The sequence below is a fragment of the Rhyacophila brunnea genome, unplaced genomic scaffold, assembly GCF_057557595.1.
Source record: "Rhyacophila brunnea isolate RB1 unplaced genomic scaffold, BYU_Rbru_1.0 scaffold_7, whole genome shotgun sequence".
Lineage (NCBI taxonomy): Eukaryota > Metazoa > Arthropoda > Insecta > Trichoptera > Rhyacophilidae > Rhyacophila > Rhyacophila brunnea.
The window spans coordinates 10,921,234-10,935,966 of record NW_028233339.1 but is presented as its reverse complement, the minus strand read 5'-3'; the positions used below and the strand labels follow the sequence as shown (position 1 = coordinate 10,935,966).

Here is a 14,733-nt window from a genome sequence, read left to right as displayed (position 1 = left end):
TTGAATTGTATGAATTCATTTATTCTCCTAATAAAAACTAGCAATCTAAAAATATTCAACATTGTTATTTCTTATCACAAATACAGTTTTACACAATCAAAATAATATATTTCATTGTCCATTATTATTTATACAGAAAATATCATAAGTATATTTATCACTATTACTTATTTTAATAAAATATTAGCTAATATAAATAATGGAAAATTGAAAAGACAATGGATACAAAGGTTTTAGTAAAATAAAATAAAATAATTTTCTGTTTTTTTTTGTTGTTGTTTTGGAATGTCCTCTATTGTCCAACAAGAAAATTTAGGCACAAGCCGGAAGTCGCTGTAGGAGGAGCATGTTTAGTTCACAGTTTTAACACATGGATAACTCGTCGCTAACCGGAAGGCGCTATAATCAAAAATGGGAGGAGCTTGTTCGTTCGCAGTTTTAACACGTAGCCAAGAAGATCTTGTTGGACAGTATGTAAATTTACTATGATACACTTTGTATGGCAAAATAGTTTTGTACAGGTAGAATTAGAAAACATTGTGTTTTATTTAGATTATAGCGTCTTGTTTATTAGTATAGAAAAAATAATTTATGTTCAAAAAGCTACTAAAAAAACATTCATTAATGTTTGTTTCAAGTAATCATATTTCAACATAGCTTTAACTTGTGAGTGGAATTTTTAGTTATAGAGTTTGAACGTTGAATCCAAAAATATAGGTATGATGTTGGATTATGGCTGAGTAGAATTCTGTTAGCAAAGACTTGGCTGATTTATAAAATGTGGCAATGTCATTTGAAGAGACACCTAAATTACATACATTTGTGATAACTGATGATGATTATTAACATGTATTTTTTTTTTAGAAACGAGATAATGATGTGTTCATTTGTGGCTGTTGAAACAACTAATTAAGAGCATACATCAGTGAAACAGCAAATAATTTTCAACAATAGGTGGGATGAAATTTCGCACTCGTTGCCAATCGGAGAGCGGTAGTCAAGATGAGAGCACGTCAATTTGTTTTGTGATTGCGTCGGAGGAATATATTCTTAAATCGTGTAAAGATGACTAAAAAACATTACGCATGTACTCGAAAAAGAAAACATGTTATTATTACTAATATAATAATAAACATATTAAATGGACGCATGTTGAATTTTTATGACAAATTATGTTTTGTTCGGCACGCTTCGTTTGCACAATATGTGCGTCGCGTAGTCACGATCTTTTTAGACCATGCCTCAGCTGAAGTATAGCTTTAATGCCCTTAATGTTGCAATGATTTGTTTTGTATGATTATTCTAACCTTGAATTTATTTGTATATGGGGTGAACATGTTTTTGAAAAGAATGTGTTCTAATGTGGAAATTGCCATTACAAATAAAATTACAAGTTTTTTGATAATTTAAATACTTTAAAACTATCAACCATATATGGACACTTAATCAATAAAAATACACTACTAAATAATAATAAAATAGTAATCATGTTCTAAAAATGGAGTATTTACAATGAAAATTTTTATGAGTTTTAGATGAAAATGGAAGAATTTTATTTTTATAACCTACATAGCTTCAACCGCGACAATAATAATTATAGTAACACTCGTATTGCCGGTAATTTTCTAATTTAAGATTACAGTAACCCCCTAAATCTGGCCTCCGCTTACATCCTAGGTCAAAATAATGGAATCATAATATGGTCGATACGTTGATTATTTACATTATACCTATTTAAATATTGTAATGATAAAATGAGTGAGCAGCGTAACGCGGAGACTATAAAATAAGGCACTGAAATTACATAATATATTTAAAAATGTCCAACATTTACATTGCGCGATATGATAACATAGCGACTTGTAAACGGGTAATCATACCCAAATTCTCCCTCGAGTCCTTTTATAAACTTCTTAAACAGTTAACAATGTAACATATAGATGAAGAATATCTTCCACAGGGAGGGCGACAGGAAGCTGTGGAGAATTAGTCGGTCAGTCTCAAGGGAACCTCATTTCAGCGACGTATTTGTGCTGAAGGTTGTGGTGGGAAGCGGAGCGTTGTGGGGTGCGCGGAGTCTGCAGGGCGTGGGTGGAGTGGGAGCGGACGGGCCGCTCTTCGGGTGCAGACTTGCGCCCCGCCCTGGACCTATCGTCGTGCTTCCTTCCCCTCTCGTCGTAGGGGTTCCTCTTGGCATCGTCATGGGGCGCTCGGCGGTTACCCTCCTGGCGCTGGCGGTGCCAGGCGCGCTCCGCGTCGTACCCGTACAGGTCCAGCAGCTGGGGAGTGAACTGGCTCTGGGCCGGGATGTGGTGGTGCGAGCGCCTCCATCCTTCTTCATAGCGTCTGCGGGTGCTCTCGTCTTCAGCCGCTCTCCTCCGCTGAGACTGGCTCGAGCTGCTTTCGCTCGAGTCCTCTCCGGACGTTCCGATGCCCAAATCTTTTTCATCACCGTAACCTTTAAAGGCGGTGCCCTTGAAGCCTTTTCCGTTGTACATGGCGTCGTTCATCACGAGTTGGGGATGCGGAATGCAGTAAGGATGAGGGAAAGCCTTTTCCACTTTGGACATTTTTGTGTCCTCGTCTTCTTCGCGGGATGTGCAAGATCCTGGCCCGAATAGAGACAGCAGCACCGGAAGAAGGAACAGGCCGTGCATGGCTCCGAAGAAGATCACCAAGAACACCATTTTGAAGAACACTAGGAAGATGTAGCTGTCAGCAAGAATCAGTGCCACCACGCCGAGGATGGTGCTTGAGGCTCCCTGGATAATAGGTAGCCCTAGAGAGTAGAGGCACTCCCTCACTTTGCCGTCGGGAGTCTTCGCCTTGGATGCCATGTACGCATAGCAGATGTGTGCGGTGAAATCCACCGAAAATCCGATGCACATGATGAGGTTGATCATGGAGATGGAGTCCAGGTTGACATCCCACAGCGCCATGTATCCGACAACGCCCGCCTCAATAGAAATAATGCTGAAGGCCACCCACAGAGAGCAGAGGAAGTTCGGAATGAAAATGAATGATATTATCATCATGATGATTGCTCCGATTACCATATTTTGCAATGACACCGGACGGACGAGCTCAAACTGAAAAAGACAAATCATAAATAAATTGTTTCAGCTCATTTTCAGGTAAGTACCATAATAATTTCATAGACATTGATTAAATTATTTTTTATTCAAGAAATTATGATACCCTTCCTATTGAATATACCATTTTGAAAATCCTCTATTCGAATATAATATGCATTTGAAAAATCATAGAAAAAAATTTGGTCAGAGTGGGATTTGAACATAACATATTTAATGGAGGAAGTATGGGAAAAATAATATCCACTTTTGTAGGCAGGCAGGCGGTCCTCGATTTTTGTACATAATTGGTTCTTGAAAATGTATACGAATGTTGTACGAAAATGCTAAATTATGGCAATATCTTTTTCATTCTTATGGCCCCGAAATTTCCAGACCATGTCCGATCCTAATAGGATCATATGAGTCTCCACAGAGTGGAGGTTTGTATTAACAGATTTTGTTTTTTACAAGAAATGGATGTCAGCCACTTGCTCAACCTATTAGGTGCATACTCTACAAGTACTGTGTACTTGCCAGACCCAGGATTCGAACCTGGGCCCACGACGCTTAAGCCGCGCGGCCATCGTAGGTGTGAACACTATTATCAATTATTATTCCACAAGAATAGGTAGCAAAAGGATCAGTAGGTAGCTTAGTAGTTCAAAAGACGTTTCGAAATCCACTCGAAATCACTCAGTAATAGGAAAAATTATCCATGCAATAAAGAAAGACATTTCCATCAGCGATTCAATCCAATTCTGATAAGTTTTTACAGTCCAAAGTATGTAAATTAAACAAATCTAACCTGATCAAAGAATACAAAATATGGATGGAAGACACTGGCATTTAGAGGCGAGTCATCACAGATTTTTCTTAAAATCTTCACCATGTCCTTTTCACTGTTGGTATCGCTCACGTTCACTGCTTGTATGAGAAATCTTGACGCTATTATTTGAGTCTCATCTTCGTTGAACTTCACATCTAATGAGAATGGATTTGCGGGGTATAACCAAATCTAAAAAATAGTACATATTAATTAAGATATAGTACATTCTATACGACTTAGTATTTATTTAAAGCAATTTTGTGCTTGGACAAAGTCAGTGTTAATTCCATCAAAATCAAATATGGATAATGGTTTAAAAACAAAGCATAAATCCATCGTTATAACGATCCAACCATATATGTGGTTCTGATTATAATAGGTTTATAGCCCAAAGTATTTTTCAACATGAACAACTCTGGATGGTGTTTATTGCCAAGTTAATCCAGATGGTTCTGCATCATGCTCTCTTATGTGTGTTAATCTCTTGGAATATTATGATTTCACCCTTAGGTAATAAGTATCTTATCATATTTATGTCAAAACGTAGTAACAAATTACATTGAGAAAATAATTTATTATGAAATACAATGAAACAGGGATTTTAAAAACTTACTTCTTTTAATGATTCTATAAACGACTGTTCATTGTCTATGGTGTAATTGAGATAGTCGTTGTTTCTCTCAACATAGTTTACAAAAGAACGGAGCCAAGACTCAGTGTAAAGTGGAGATGAGATGTACGATGAGTTTTCCAAGCTTTGTGTCAATTCTTCTACTTGGTCCTGAACTTCTGGATCCGAATAATTGTATGCGCCACTGATTATAACCTGAAACAATTATTTTGATATTGTGTCAAATTCAATATTAGGCATCTATCTCAAAACGACACAGATTTTTTAAACTCTAAGTGAACAAGGGTGTTTGAAGAAAGTTAAATTCATAATATCTCACCTGTATTCTATATGGGAATTCTCTAAAGTAGTAATCCTCTTGATCGAAAAAGACAACCGAATAAGAATCAGCCTTCGACAGTTTCCTTCTTTCTAATCCTTCCTTAATGTTGGTCACTCCGTATCCGGCGCCAGCCAGGTACAGCGCAAAGGTAATCACTACGAAGAACTTCACCCAACCTTTGTTAAGAATTGATGCTACGACATCGCGGAAGAAAGCCATTATCACATGCTCCTTGTTGTCGATAGGATTGTCTGGATCTGCCGGGTCAATACCGCCCGTGCACATTGTGCGATATAGCCAAGATCGTTCTTCTGTAATGCAAAATTAATGAATTTATAATCTTGACAACTAAATAGAAGATTTGTTAAAAAAATCCTGCTTACTGTTTAAAAGAATCAGGAGCACAATTTTTAGGATATCTGTAAGTTAGGTTATTTGCTCAATGTAAAATTATCATGCACCAACGAAGTGACTGATATCTTGTAAGTTGACAGTAAGAGAGAAGGCAGGCAAAAATAAGTAAATAAATAAATAAATAAAAAAAAAGAGTAGCGAAGAGAACTTTTGCATTTTTCTAATGTTTCTAATAAAATAAAAAGTAATAATTTCATTCATATGTAAAATTTTCTACCAACGGTGCACAACCTATTTGACAGAAGGGCCAATTTATCCATTTTCTAATCTGTTCATGTGGGTAAAAGTGTTAAAAAATATTCATATATTACTAGACAAGACATAATATTATATTTTATTATTTTAAATTTAATAGTTGCACAATATCAGAAGTACTCCAGTCACACTGCATTCAAAAAATATTCATATTCAAAATAAAGAAAAAATAGCACTGTATGGTTTTGAAAGTGATTTGGTGATGAATTACTTGTCATCACTGGATTAACAAAGGCAAACAGATTTACATCAGAAAAAGCACACACAATCTCTATCAAAAACATCCATATACTCACACCCACACAGCTGGTATGGTGTTGCGCATAGTCACCACACCTCATAGTTATTTGAGCATATTTGAAACATGTAATCTATTAACATACCCTATCTACTATATTTTGGTAGGTAATATCAAAATGTTTTGATTTTATACCTTTGATAGCTCTGGATACTGGCAGAACTTTGACGCAAACAATTGAATGCAAATTCTTTTGCTCACAATATCCAGATATTGCCATACAAGATGCGAAGAATGTCAAATGCCACAGGAATGTGAAGGCAACTGCAATACCTGTAAAAAAGAAAAAAAGTTTTAATATAATATACCTACTCTATTAACGGGTGTTTTTTTTTTCCTTCAATAAAACTTACGCAAGAGTTAACTGTCAAACCAAGCTGTGATACTGCACGACAAATCATCATGAATAGAGTCAAACTTGAACAACGCTACCAAATTATCTAAATTTACTTTGATCCATACATTCACAAAAATTCACCGCTTGGTTCGGTTTACACGCTGGTGGCATCATCGGACCTTATTTCTTTAAAAATGAGGCTGGAGCTCGCGTTACAGTCAATGGAGATCGTCACCGGACAATGATCGATGATTTTTGTTTAAATATGAACGACATTGATCCAGACAAGATGTGGTTTCAACAGGATGGCGCCGGCGATAAGTTGATTTCAAGAAATGGCTTTTAAGATTGTGTGATTTGACATCTCTGTATTATTTCCTGTGGAGATACATGCAGTGATTGGTTGATGCTGATAAACCAGCAACAATTGACGCATTAGAAGCTAATATTGTCCGTGTTATTCATGATATATGATCAGCAGTACTAGAAAAGTGACCCAAAATTGGACGTTAAGAAGGAGAAAGCGCTTTGTGAAGAACAGCTGCGGTGGCCATATGCCCAAAATCATTTTCAAATGTTAATGTCATATTGTATTGATCTTTCCAATAAAAAAATAGAGATTAAAAGTAAATTTTTTGTGTTATTTTTTACAATTTCAAGTTCTATTGGACTTACAAAAACAACCTTTATAATAATAATAAACATGATAATGAATAGATGTTCAATAATATTGGTAGGTAGGCAGCGCTCCTACTGAACCGGAGCTCACCAGAGCACGGTCCCGGTTCGAGAAATTCTTGAGACAAGTGCTCCGTCTCTTAAAAAAATAAATAAATGGTTCCTGTTTGTGAAAAAAAAAATTGGTAATTATCATGTCGTTTACGAGCAATAATGAGGTTTTTGTGTTATTTTGCTACATTTTTTTTTGTTTCATTGAAATTAGATTTTATTTTCATCAGCATCTGAGAGACGATACCTACTTTAACTTTCTGTAGATATGCATATCAGAAGTATATTTAATTTAGTAGGTTTATAAAAAAACATCAAAAACATTTGAGTATTTTCCAAAAATTATTATCGAGCACTCCAGTTCGTATTTTTTTCCATTTCGAGCGCTGTAGGTGGGTATTCAGCAACACTAATAATTTTAGATCGTGTCGTGGAAAAGCATCTAATATGTTTTTTTGATAAACACTTACTCGAATATGTGCAGAATATCCTGACTGACGGAAACGGACTGATGATACCGATCCAAAAGGAGACCATGTCAGTTACGGACGTGATGGTAATGGAGACTGCTGCTTCAGATAATGTCTGCGCCATCCTCTCGGGGACAGAAAGTTTAACAGAGGTTCTCCTCCAGGCAGCCAACATGACGAATGTGTCATCGATTCCAATACCTGTAAATATGAGAAACTTTTATAAACAAAAACAACCCTAGTGGTGTTAAAATTCACTAAACTTGCCTAATGACTATGTAGAGAACAGTAATATAGCCAGTGAAGTCCAATGGAGGTAGGCAAGTAAAGCACAGGATAAGGGTTGCGCTTTTTGCGGGGTGGCAAATCGAGGCAAGAATGCAAACATAATGATCTTTTGCATTTTTATATGACATTCATTTATTTGCAAATTATTTACATATATTTTTTTTTCTAATAGGTAAAAATCGTAATTTCGAAAATTTTCTAGTACCCACGTAAATTTCTACTATTTGGCACTACAGTACCAGACATATTAATAAATAAAATGACAATGCAGTTACCTCCAGACTATAAACACGTCAAGATGTGCACTTGTTTGATCTTAGTGCTAGAACACAGTGGTCGAGTTGGCGGTAGGGTAGCAGCAGCGTGCGCAACTCAAACGTATAAACTGTGTGTGAAATGTTCGTCGACAGTGTCTTTTTCGGGTATTTTACACGGTTACACGTTTGAATTTTACGCGCCACTGTCGCCCCACTGTCCGCGCGTTCACTCTGGCCAAGCACTTAGCGTTATCACAGAAATAATTCCATAACGAATTATCGGTTCGTCCAATGCCGCATAACGTACCGTAATTCATAAACAATCAAACTCGTTACCCGACCATCTATTGAACAAACTATAAAATGACTCGAGCACATTGTAACCGGGAGAGTGGTAGTACTAGTGAGTGAAAACCAGACCAGGGAGCCAGCCTCATCATCATTAAAGGTCAGTGCCTGGAATCTTTGGTATAACCCCCTCCCCCAGCATCCAAATCATCCCGTCCTATTACAGTCCACTAAAAAGCGCAACCATATTTAATAAAGTTTAATCATTAGTGTCTGGGTACAAGGAACAAGCTTTCGAATTAGTGTACGTAAGTACAATTAGTGTTAATAGACTTTTTTATTGTTTATTTTAAATCATAGGTGTCCAACCTTTTAATTTAGATGGGCCACAGTGAGTGAATAGATTTATTTTTCTTGCCAGACAGAAAATTCGTCTACCCAGTTTTCAAGCAAAATAAGCAGGTTCGAGAGGATTTTTGATCTTTAAAAAAAACGGTCCTCAATGTATCAGCTTTTCCACCGAAAATTAGAAAATCCATCCAGAAAAATGCCATTTTCTTTTATCTTCTTTACTTCCCTAAAATCATTTCTCTCACTTTCTAAAAAAAAAGAATAAAACTGAGGTTTTCAGAATAAAAAAATCTAAAAACATAACACCATTCTCAAGTAAAAGGCTGTCCTCTTAAATTTAAATGAAGGGCGAAGGCTACATATATTTCGCTGCTGACTTTTAGGGCAGGATTACTAGCTTGCTGTCTAAAGAAACATGCGGCCCACGGGCCGTGAGCTGAACACGCCTAATCATACATTGTAAGAAATTTTAGGATCCAAAAATGAAATAAGCACATTAGTTCATCCTCAAATTATGGAATAAGTTCCATTCAAATTTTAATAATTCAAAATAATATAATTACTTATTAACTTGACAGTAGATCTACTCTTTGAAGGTTTCTAATTGTAATGAATTATAATTTTTATTATGTATAATCACTACTACTAATTAATATACAAGAATATGCGGCTCTCGTGGTGGAGTGCGTGGCGCTTGGCTTCCATCCGGGAGCTCTGGGTTCGATCCGGACACAATATATGAGGACACAATATATTTATGTGATTTTCTCAAAGCCTGGGTGTTTGTGATTGTTCAAAATTACTAACAACCACCTTGTACGAAAAAGCAAGGACGTGGTTACTAATAATTAAAAAAAGAGACCAAAAAATGTAATATTTCCCCCTCCCATTTTATTAAAGATGACTTCATAACAATTATTCTTTGTATGTAGAACACAACATAACATTCAAATTCAAGGGTCGAGTCCTAACTATGTAGCTATAATATATTTTGTTTGTACGTGTGTCGGTGGCAACAATGTTTAAATTAGATAAAATAAAAAGTTGACCGCTTGCATTGTTCAAATAAATTAAATAAGTCGCGACTGTCGCCAACATTTTTCCTTTTCATAACTCGACCCAGACGATTTTGTATAGCAATTTGATTGGCGGTAGGTACGGGTCTAGGACAATTTGGCGCCGGGACAACTGGACGTCACGCAATTCGAAAATAAATAGACGTTAAGTACTTATACATACTTAAAAAAAAATATTTACTTAATATTATTATTAAATAGTTGGTGAGAATTTAAATATGCACACGTAAATAATGATTTAATCGTGCATATTTTTAAGTTCCAACGAAAAAAGAGTTTTTTATTTTTATATAAAGCCTTAGGCATGGTAATTCTCAATCCGAAATAAAAAAAAAACATTATGTTAAGAGTAAAATGAATTAAAACTACTAAATTTCTAGTCAACATAAACATTGTTTGAAAGATGAAATATAATAATATATATGATGTACCTATCTATTAAACTTTGTCAACGCAGTAAGAATTCTGTCTGGTAGGTACTCAGGTATAAAGAAAATATAAAAATATGACAAATAAGAGTCAAATTTTCGGTAATATCACATACATCGAAAAAATTAAAGTCATTGTGAAATAGTATTCGAAAAAATAACGCAATATAATAGATTGCCAATAACATAATACCCCGTTTACACGTGCATGGATTTACAGCTGACAGTACGTATTATCGCGGCCATAACAATAAAATGCACGTATAAACATGTGTTATCATGCAAATTGCAAGATTGCATGCATGAATCAAAAAAGCTCGGAAGCTTCTAAATTTCCACGCGACAGTTGGGATTTGTTATAATATAATAACGATAATATAATATATAACGATACTGGTAAAAAAACGAACTACACCGCGAGCTATTATATTTTAATTGGCATACAGTTATTTTTGTTTTTGTTACAATTCGAATATAAATTGAATAAGTATAATATATTCTTACATATCAAATGATAAATAAATAAATAATTTTACAATCACTAATAATACTGAAATAATATCGTTGAAAATTAAACAAAGTGGTATTTATGACGATGTTTTGTATAAAAGTGTGTGGATAAGGATAACGATTGCATTCTTGATTGGACGGTCGCGTGGGCCAAACTATGGACAGCTAAGTAATTCATCTTTCGGTACACCATGTCTAAGTTATGACGTGCCAAGATGATTTGATTTAATCTAATAAATATTGCATGACAGTATAACAAGAATCGTTATACCGTGATGATGGATTAACTAACATGACGATTGACACCGGTGTAGCCTAATAGTAGGTAGTAGGTATTTTTGGACTCCATGCAGCTTGCATAGTCATGTAAAAAGTGTCTTAATCGGAATACATGACGTAGTAGTATTGTTGCGGGTTGTATTGGCACACACACATACACACAGCACTCGAAATAGAAAAGTTTACGAACCGGAGATTTGAGGAATTAATTTTCTGAAAATATTAACATAGTTTTCTAATTTTATTTGTGTTTTTAGCCATTTTCTAGCTTTTCCACGAGACAGGACGACAATATTGCCGATTTTACAACCCAGAACGACGCTCCGGTGCGCTCCAATCCATTTCGAGACCTGCATACACATAATTAATAAAAATAATGAGACAGAACTGAAGCATTTCATTAAAATGATCTCCACTTCGGGTTTTTGATAAAAACACCATTGCTATTTTGGATTACAATACCGAATGAAAATATATCAATACCAGTATTCATCAAAATATATTATAGATATTAAAAAGAAGTTCCTATCAATAAACGTAACTACTAAAATCTATTTAAAACACTATTATTTTATGGCAACCTAAAGTACTTATTTTAATTTAATTTTAATTATTTAATGTTATTTTCTCATGCCAAAACGCAATTATATAACAGTGCTCGAAATGGAAAAGTTTACGAACCGGAGCGCTCGACATTTTTCTGAAGATGTTTACATATTTATCAAATTTTATATGTATTTCATAAAAATAAGTGTGTTTGATTTTCTATTTATATGGATTATCTAGTTCAGACATTCAAATTATTTTGTCCACGAGACGGAGCGATAGTCTTACCGATTTCACGAACAGGAACGGCGCTCCGGTCCATTTCGATTTAAATTCATTTTTGAAAGACATAATAAGTACGTGTTTGCTTTCTTGATACCAAAAATACCGATATTTTGGGTTTTTGAAACCGGTATCGATAAATAATTGAATACATGTTTAGAATTACCGGCATTGCAATCCTTAGTTATCATCAAGGTTTTCTCTAGAGCAATTTTGATGTTATTTCAGGTATCCATAAGGGTATCAAATCCTCGTTTACAAAAGTAGGTTATTGCAAATAACATCAGCATCATTATCGGTTCCCCACGAATTTAAAAACCGTAATCACTTAGCAATGTTTTATTTTTAATTCCAATACCTACACATATTTTTATTTTGATTTGTTATACCTTCATTGAATACTCATTGCCCCCATTGAATTGCATTGGTAAATATTGTTTAAATAATAAAGTTTGCGTTTACCGCATTTGGGATATTAAATACATTTTCAACATTTATTATAATATTATTATGATACTCACGGAAAGTTACTTTCGTGCTATATTACAACGTTTTTATTAGGTCGTATTCTTATTTGTCCGGTGGTTGTTTATCCGGTACAAATCTTGCAATCGATTTTTAACTAACTTCCAGACTAGCTAGACATTTGAAACTTTTAGAATATATCAGAACACGATGCCAATGCATTTTTTTAATACTTTTAGCCATCTTTAAGTAGAATTGAATTCATTTTCAGTTAATTCTGTTTTGTATGAAAAGTTATTTCGACACCATTATTGGTTGCTAGGGGTCTGGGGTCCTAGCAACTAAATTATTAATATATACGTGCGTTACTATGGAAATCAATGTGACATGTCAAGTACAATTTTTTTGATCGTTTAAGCTAGTCAAGTCAAGTTTATATGATTCAACAGAAAATTTAAAAACGTTGTATATAAAAAGTTCTTTTTATCTTGTAATTATTTTATGTTTAAGTATATTGGCTGTAGAACGAAGCTTGAGAAACGCTGTAGTTGAACCATGGGCGTCAGAGCCTCTGTGAGTACCCATATTAGTTATGTCGGCACAACTTTTACGCGACATCTCATTATGTATTGTAGTCAGGAAGACAGTGCTTATTGCGTGTCACATCTCCCCCTAAATGGAAGCGAGCTCGCATAGCCGCATGAGTACCAACCAAGAATTGGGTACCCATCTCTGTGTTCCATGGTAGTGACAGTGGCGTCACCGCACACGCACAAATTGGAGGGTTTTTACTGCCGTAAACTACTGTTGACCCACCTGCATACATTCAAATCCCGGATGTAAACCAAACCCCAATACTAGCAGTGGCTAAAGGTGGAGGTAGGCTGTTAAGATCCGACATAAATACACCACAATAAACTTTGTCAGTCGTAGGTATTTGTTTTCATTGAACTAAGTCTACAATATACAAATAATGTTGGTTAGTTTTTTTTAATTCAATTAAACACTGCGAAAACCAAGCCATAATAGATAATAGTAAAAAAATAGTCGTCTATCTATAAAATATCTAAAATTATGCTATTATTAAACCATACATAGTTTTGGATATTTTATAGCTGATAAAATAATATTTTGTATCTACTATGGTTTGTCTTAGGCCGGGCTTAATGAATTTAAAACAACTAGTCAACAACATGTGTAATATGTATTCGTACTCAGCAAAACAAATAATTATGAATGAAAAAGTGTGCACTATTTTGTCGAATCGCCCATAACATACCAAAACTATTATGGTTTGGTTTAAGCAAAGTTTAATTGATTTTTAAAAACAACCAACACCATCTGTACATTGTAGTCTTAGTTCAATAAAAACAAATACGAATGACTGAAAAAGTTTAATGTGCACTAGTTATGTCTGATCGGAACAGCCTACCTCCACCCTTCGCCACTGTACTATACACAGTATTGCAAAGTATTTGGCAAAAAATTATGATAATTCAGCGTTTCTGAGTAATGTTGACCTGTGAGTCCATGAGGTGCCCGAGAAATCGACAACATCAGTTGTTTCTACTAATAAAATATAGAATTAATTAACCTGTTAAAGTAATAGAGTGGATGCTGCCCCCATACTAGTGGATTTCAATTCCCGGGAGCTATTTCAAAATTTGAATAATTCCAGACACCAGAAATGTGCTGATGCATAGCTAAAATGATAAATTTAATTATTGCACTAATTTGCTACATCCAACTCATGGTATAAAAATTATCCTTGAACAGCACATGTCTTAACTTAGCAACTAGTTTCAAAAATATTGTAAAGAAAATGATAATATAATATATTGACGTTCACATAGATTAAGGTATGAGAGAAATGAAAGTAGCTACAGTGACGTACTACATTGGTAGGTAGATTATGTGTTGTTTAGGGGCGACACACTTTAACTTTTAACAGTATGTAGATTCAATGGAGATGGAAAAATTGTTCGATTATTGTGCTGGTAGAATGTATATTTTTGTAAATGTCTATATAAAAATACATGGAACATTTTGAGACAGCGAAATAATAACAAAAATAAGCAATTAATTTCAAATAAATTTTAAACTAAACATAAAAGCGCGGCATTTTGATTCTGCTTGAAGACACTTTACCTAAATATGGCACTAGTTGGATTTTTTTACATAGTTTGGTACTAATATTTGAGAAACCACGTTGTGAATAATATGCTTGGCATCCCACTGGCTGGCATTTTAGAGCACCGGACATTCCACAAGGACACGCCGTAATACGAAAAAGTTTGAAAACCACTGCTGCAGAGTATCACACTGCCTTTAACCATAGCGATATGTACGAGGCCCGACAAAGATCCTAGCCTGTGCGCCCGCTTCAGGATGTGGGAGCCATGCAGGTGACTGCTCTATCCCTTGAGATACTAACCTGACTATGAGTCATGCGAATTACATCTCATATAAGTATACACGATAACAATTAGTTAGTCTAACTACTTTATATAATTGTAAAACAGTGGTGCACAACCTATTTGAAAGAAGGGCCAATTTATCCATAATTTTTCACGGGCTGCAGTGATAAAGGTTTTGGAAAATAATGAT

The 14,733-nt window shown here is 34.9% G+C and overlaps 1 protein-coding gene across 1 annotated transcript in view; it reads right to left on the bottom strand.

Annotated features, from left to right (window-relative positions):
* Nucleotides 1-282: 282 nt before the first annotated feature.
* Nucleotides 283-14,733, bottom strand: part of Ptr (patched domain-containing protein) — a 183,889-nt gene continuing 169,438 nt past the window's right edge. The window contains exons 7-12 of the mRNA XM_085957600.1: nt 7,357-7,557; nt 5,956-6,093; nt 4,851-5,164; nt 4,514-4,726; nt 3,880-4,089; nt 283-3,089 (exon numbers count right to left, since the gene is read on the bottom strand). Of these exons, the coding sequence (XP_085813726.1) occupies nt 2,001-3,089; nt 3,880-4,089; nt 4,514-4,726; nt 4,851-5,164; nt 5,956-6,093; nt 7,357-7,557 (2,165 nt within the window). The 3' untranslated portion in view covers nt 283-2,000. The remainder of the gene's footprint in view (nt 3,090-3,879; nt 4,090-4,513; nt 4,727-4,850; nt 5,165-5,955; nt 6,094-7,356; nt 7,558-14,733) is intronic.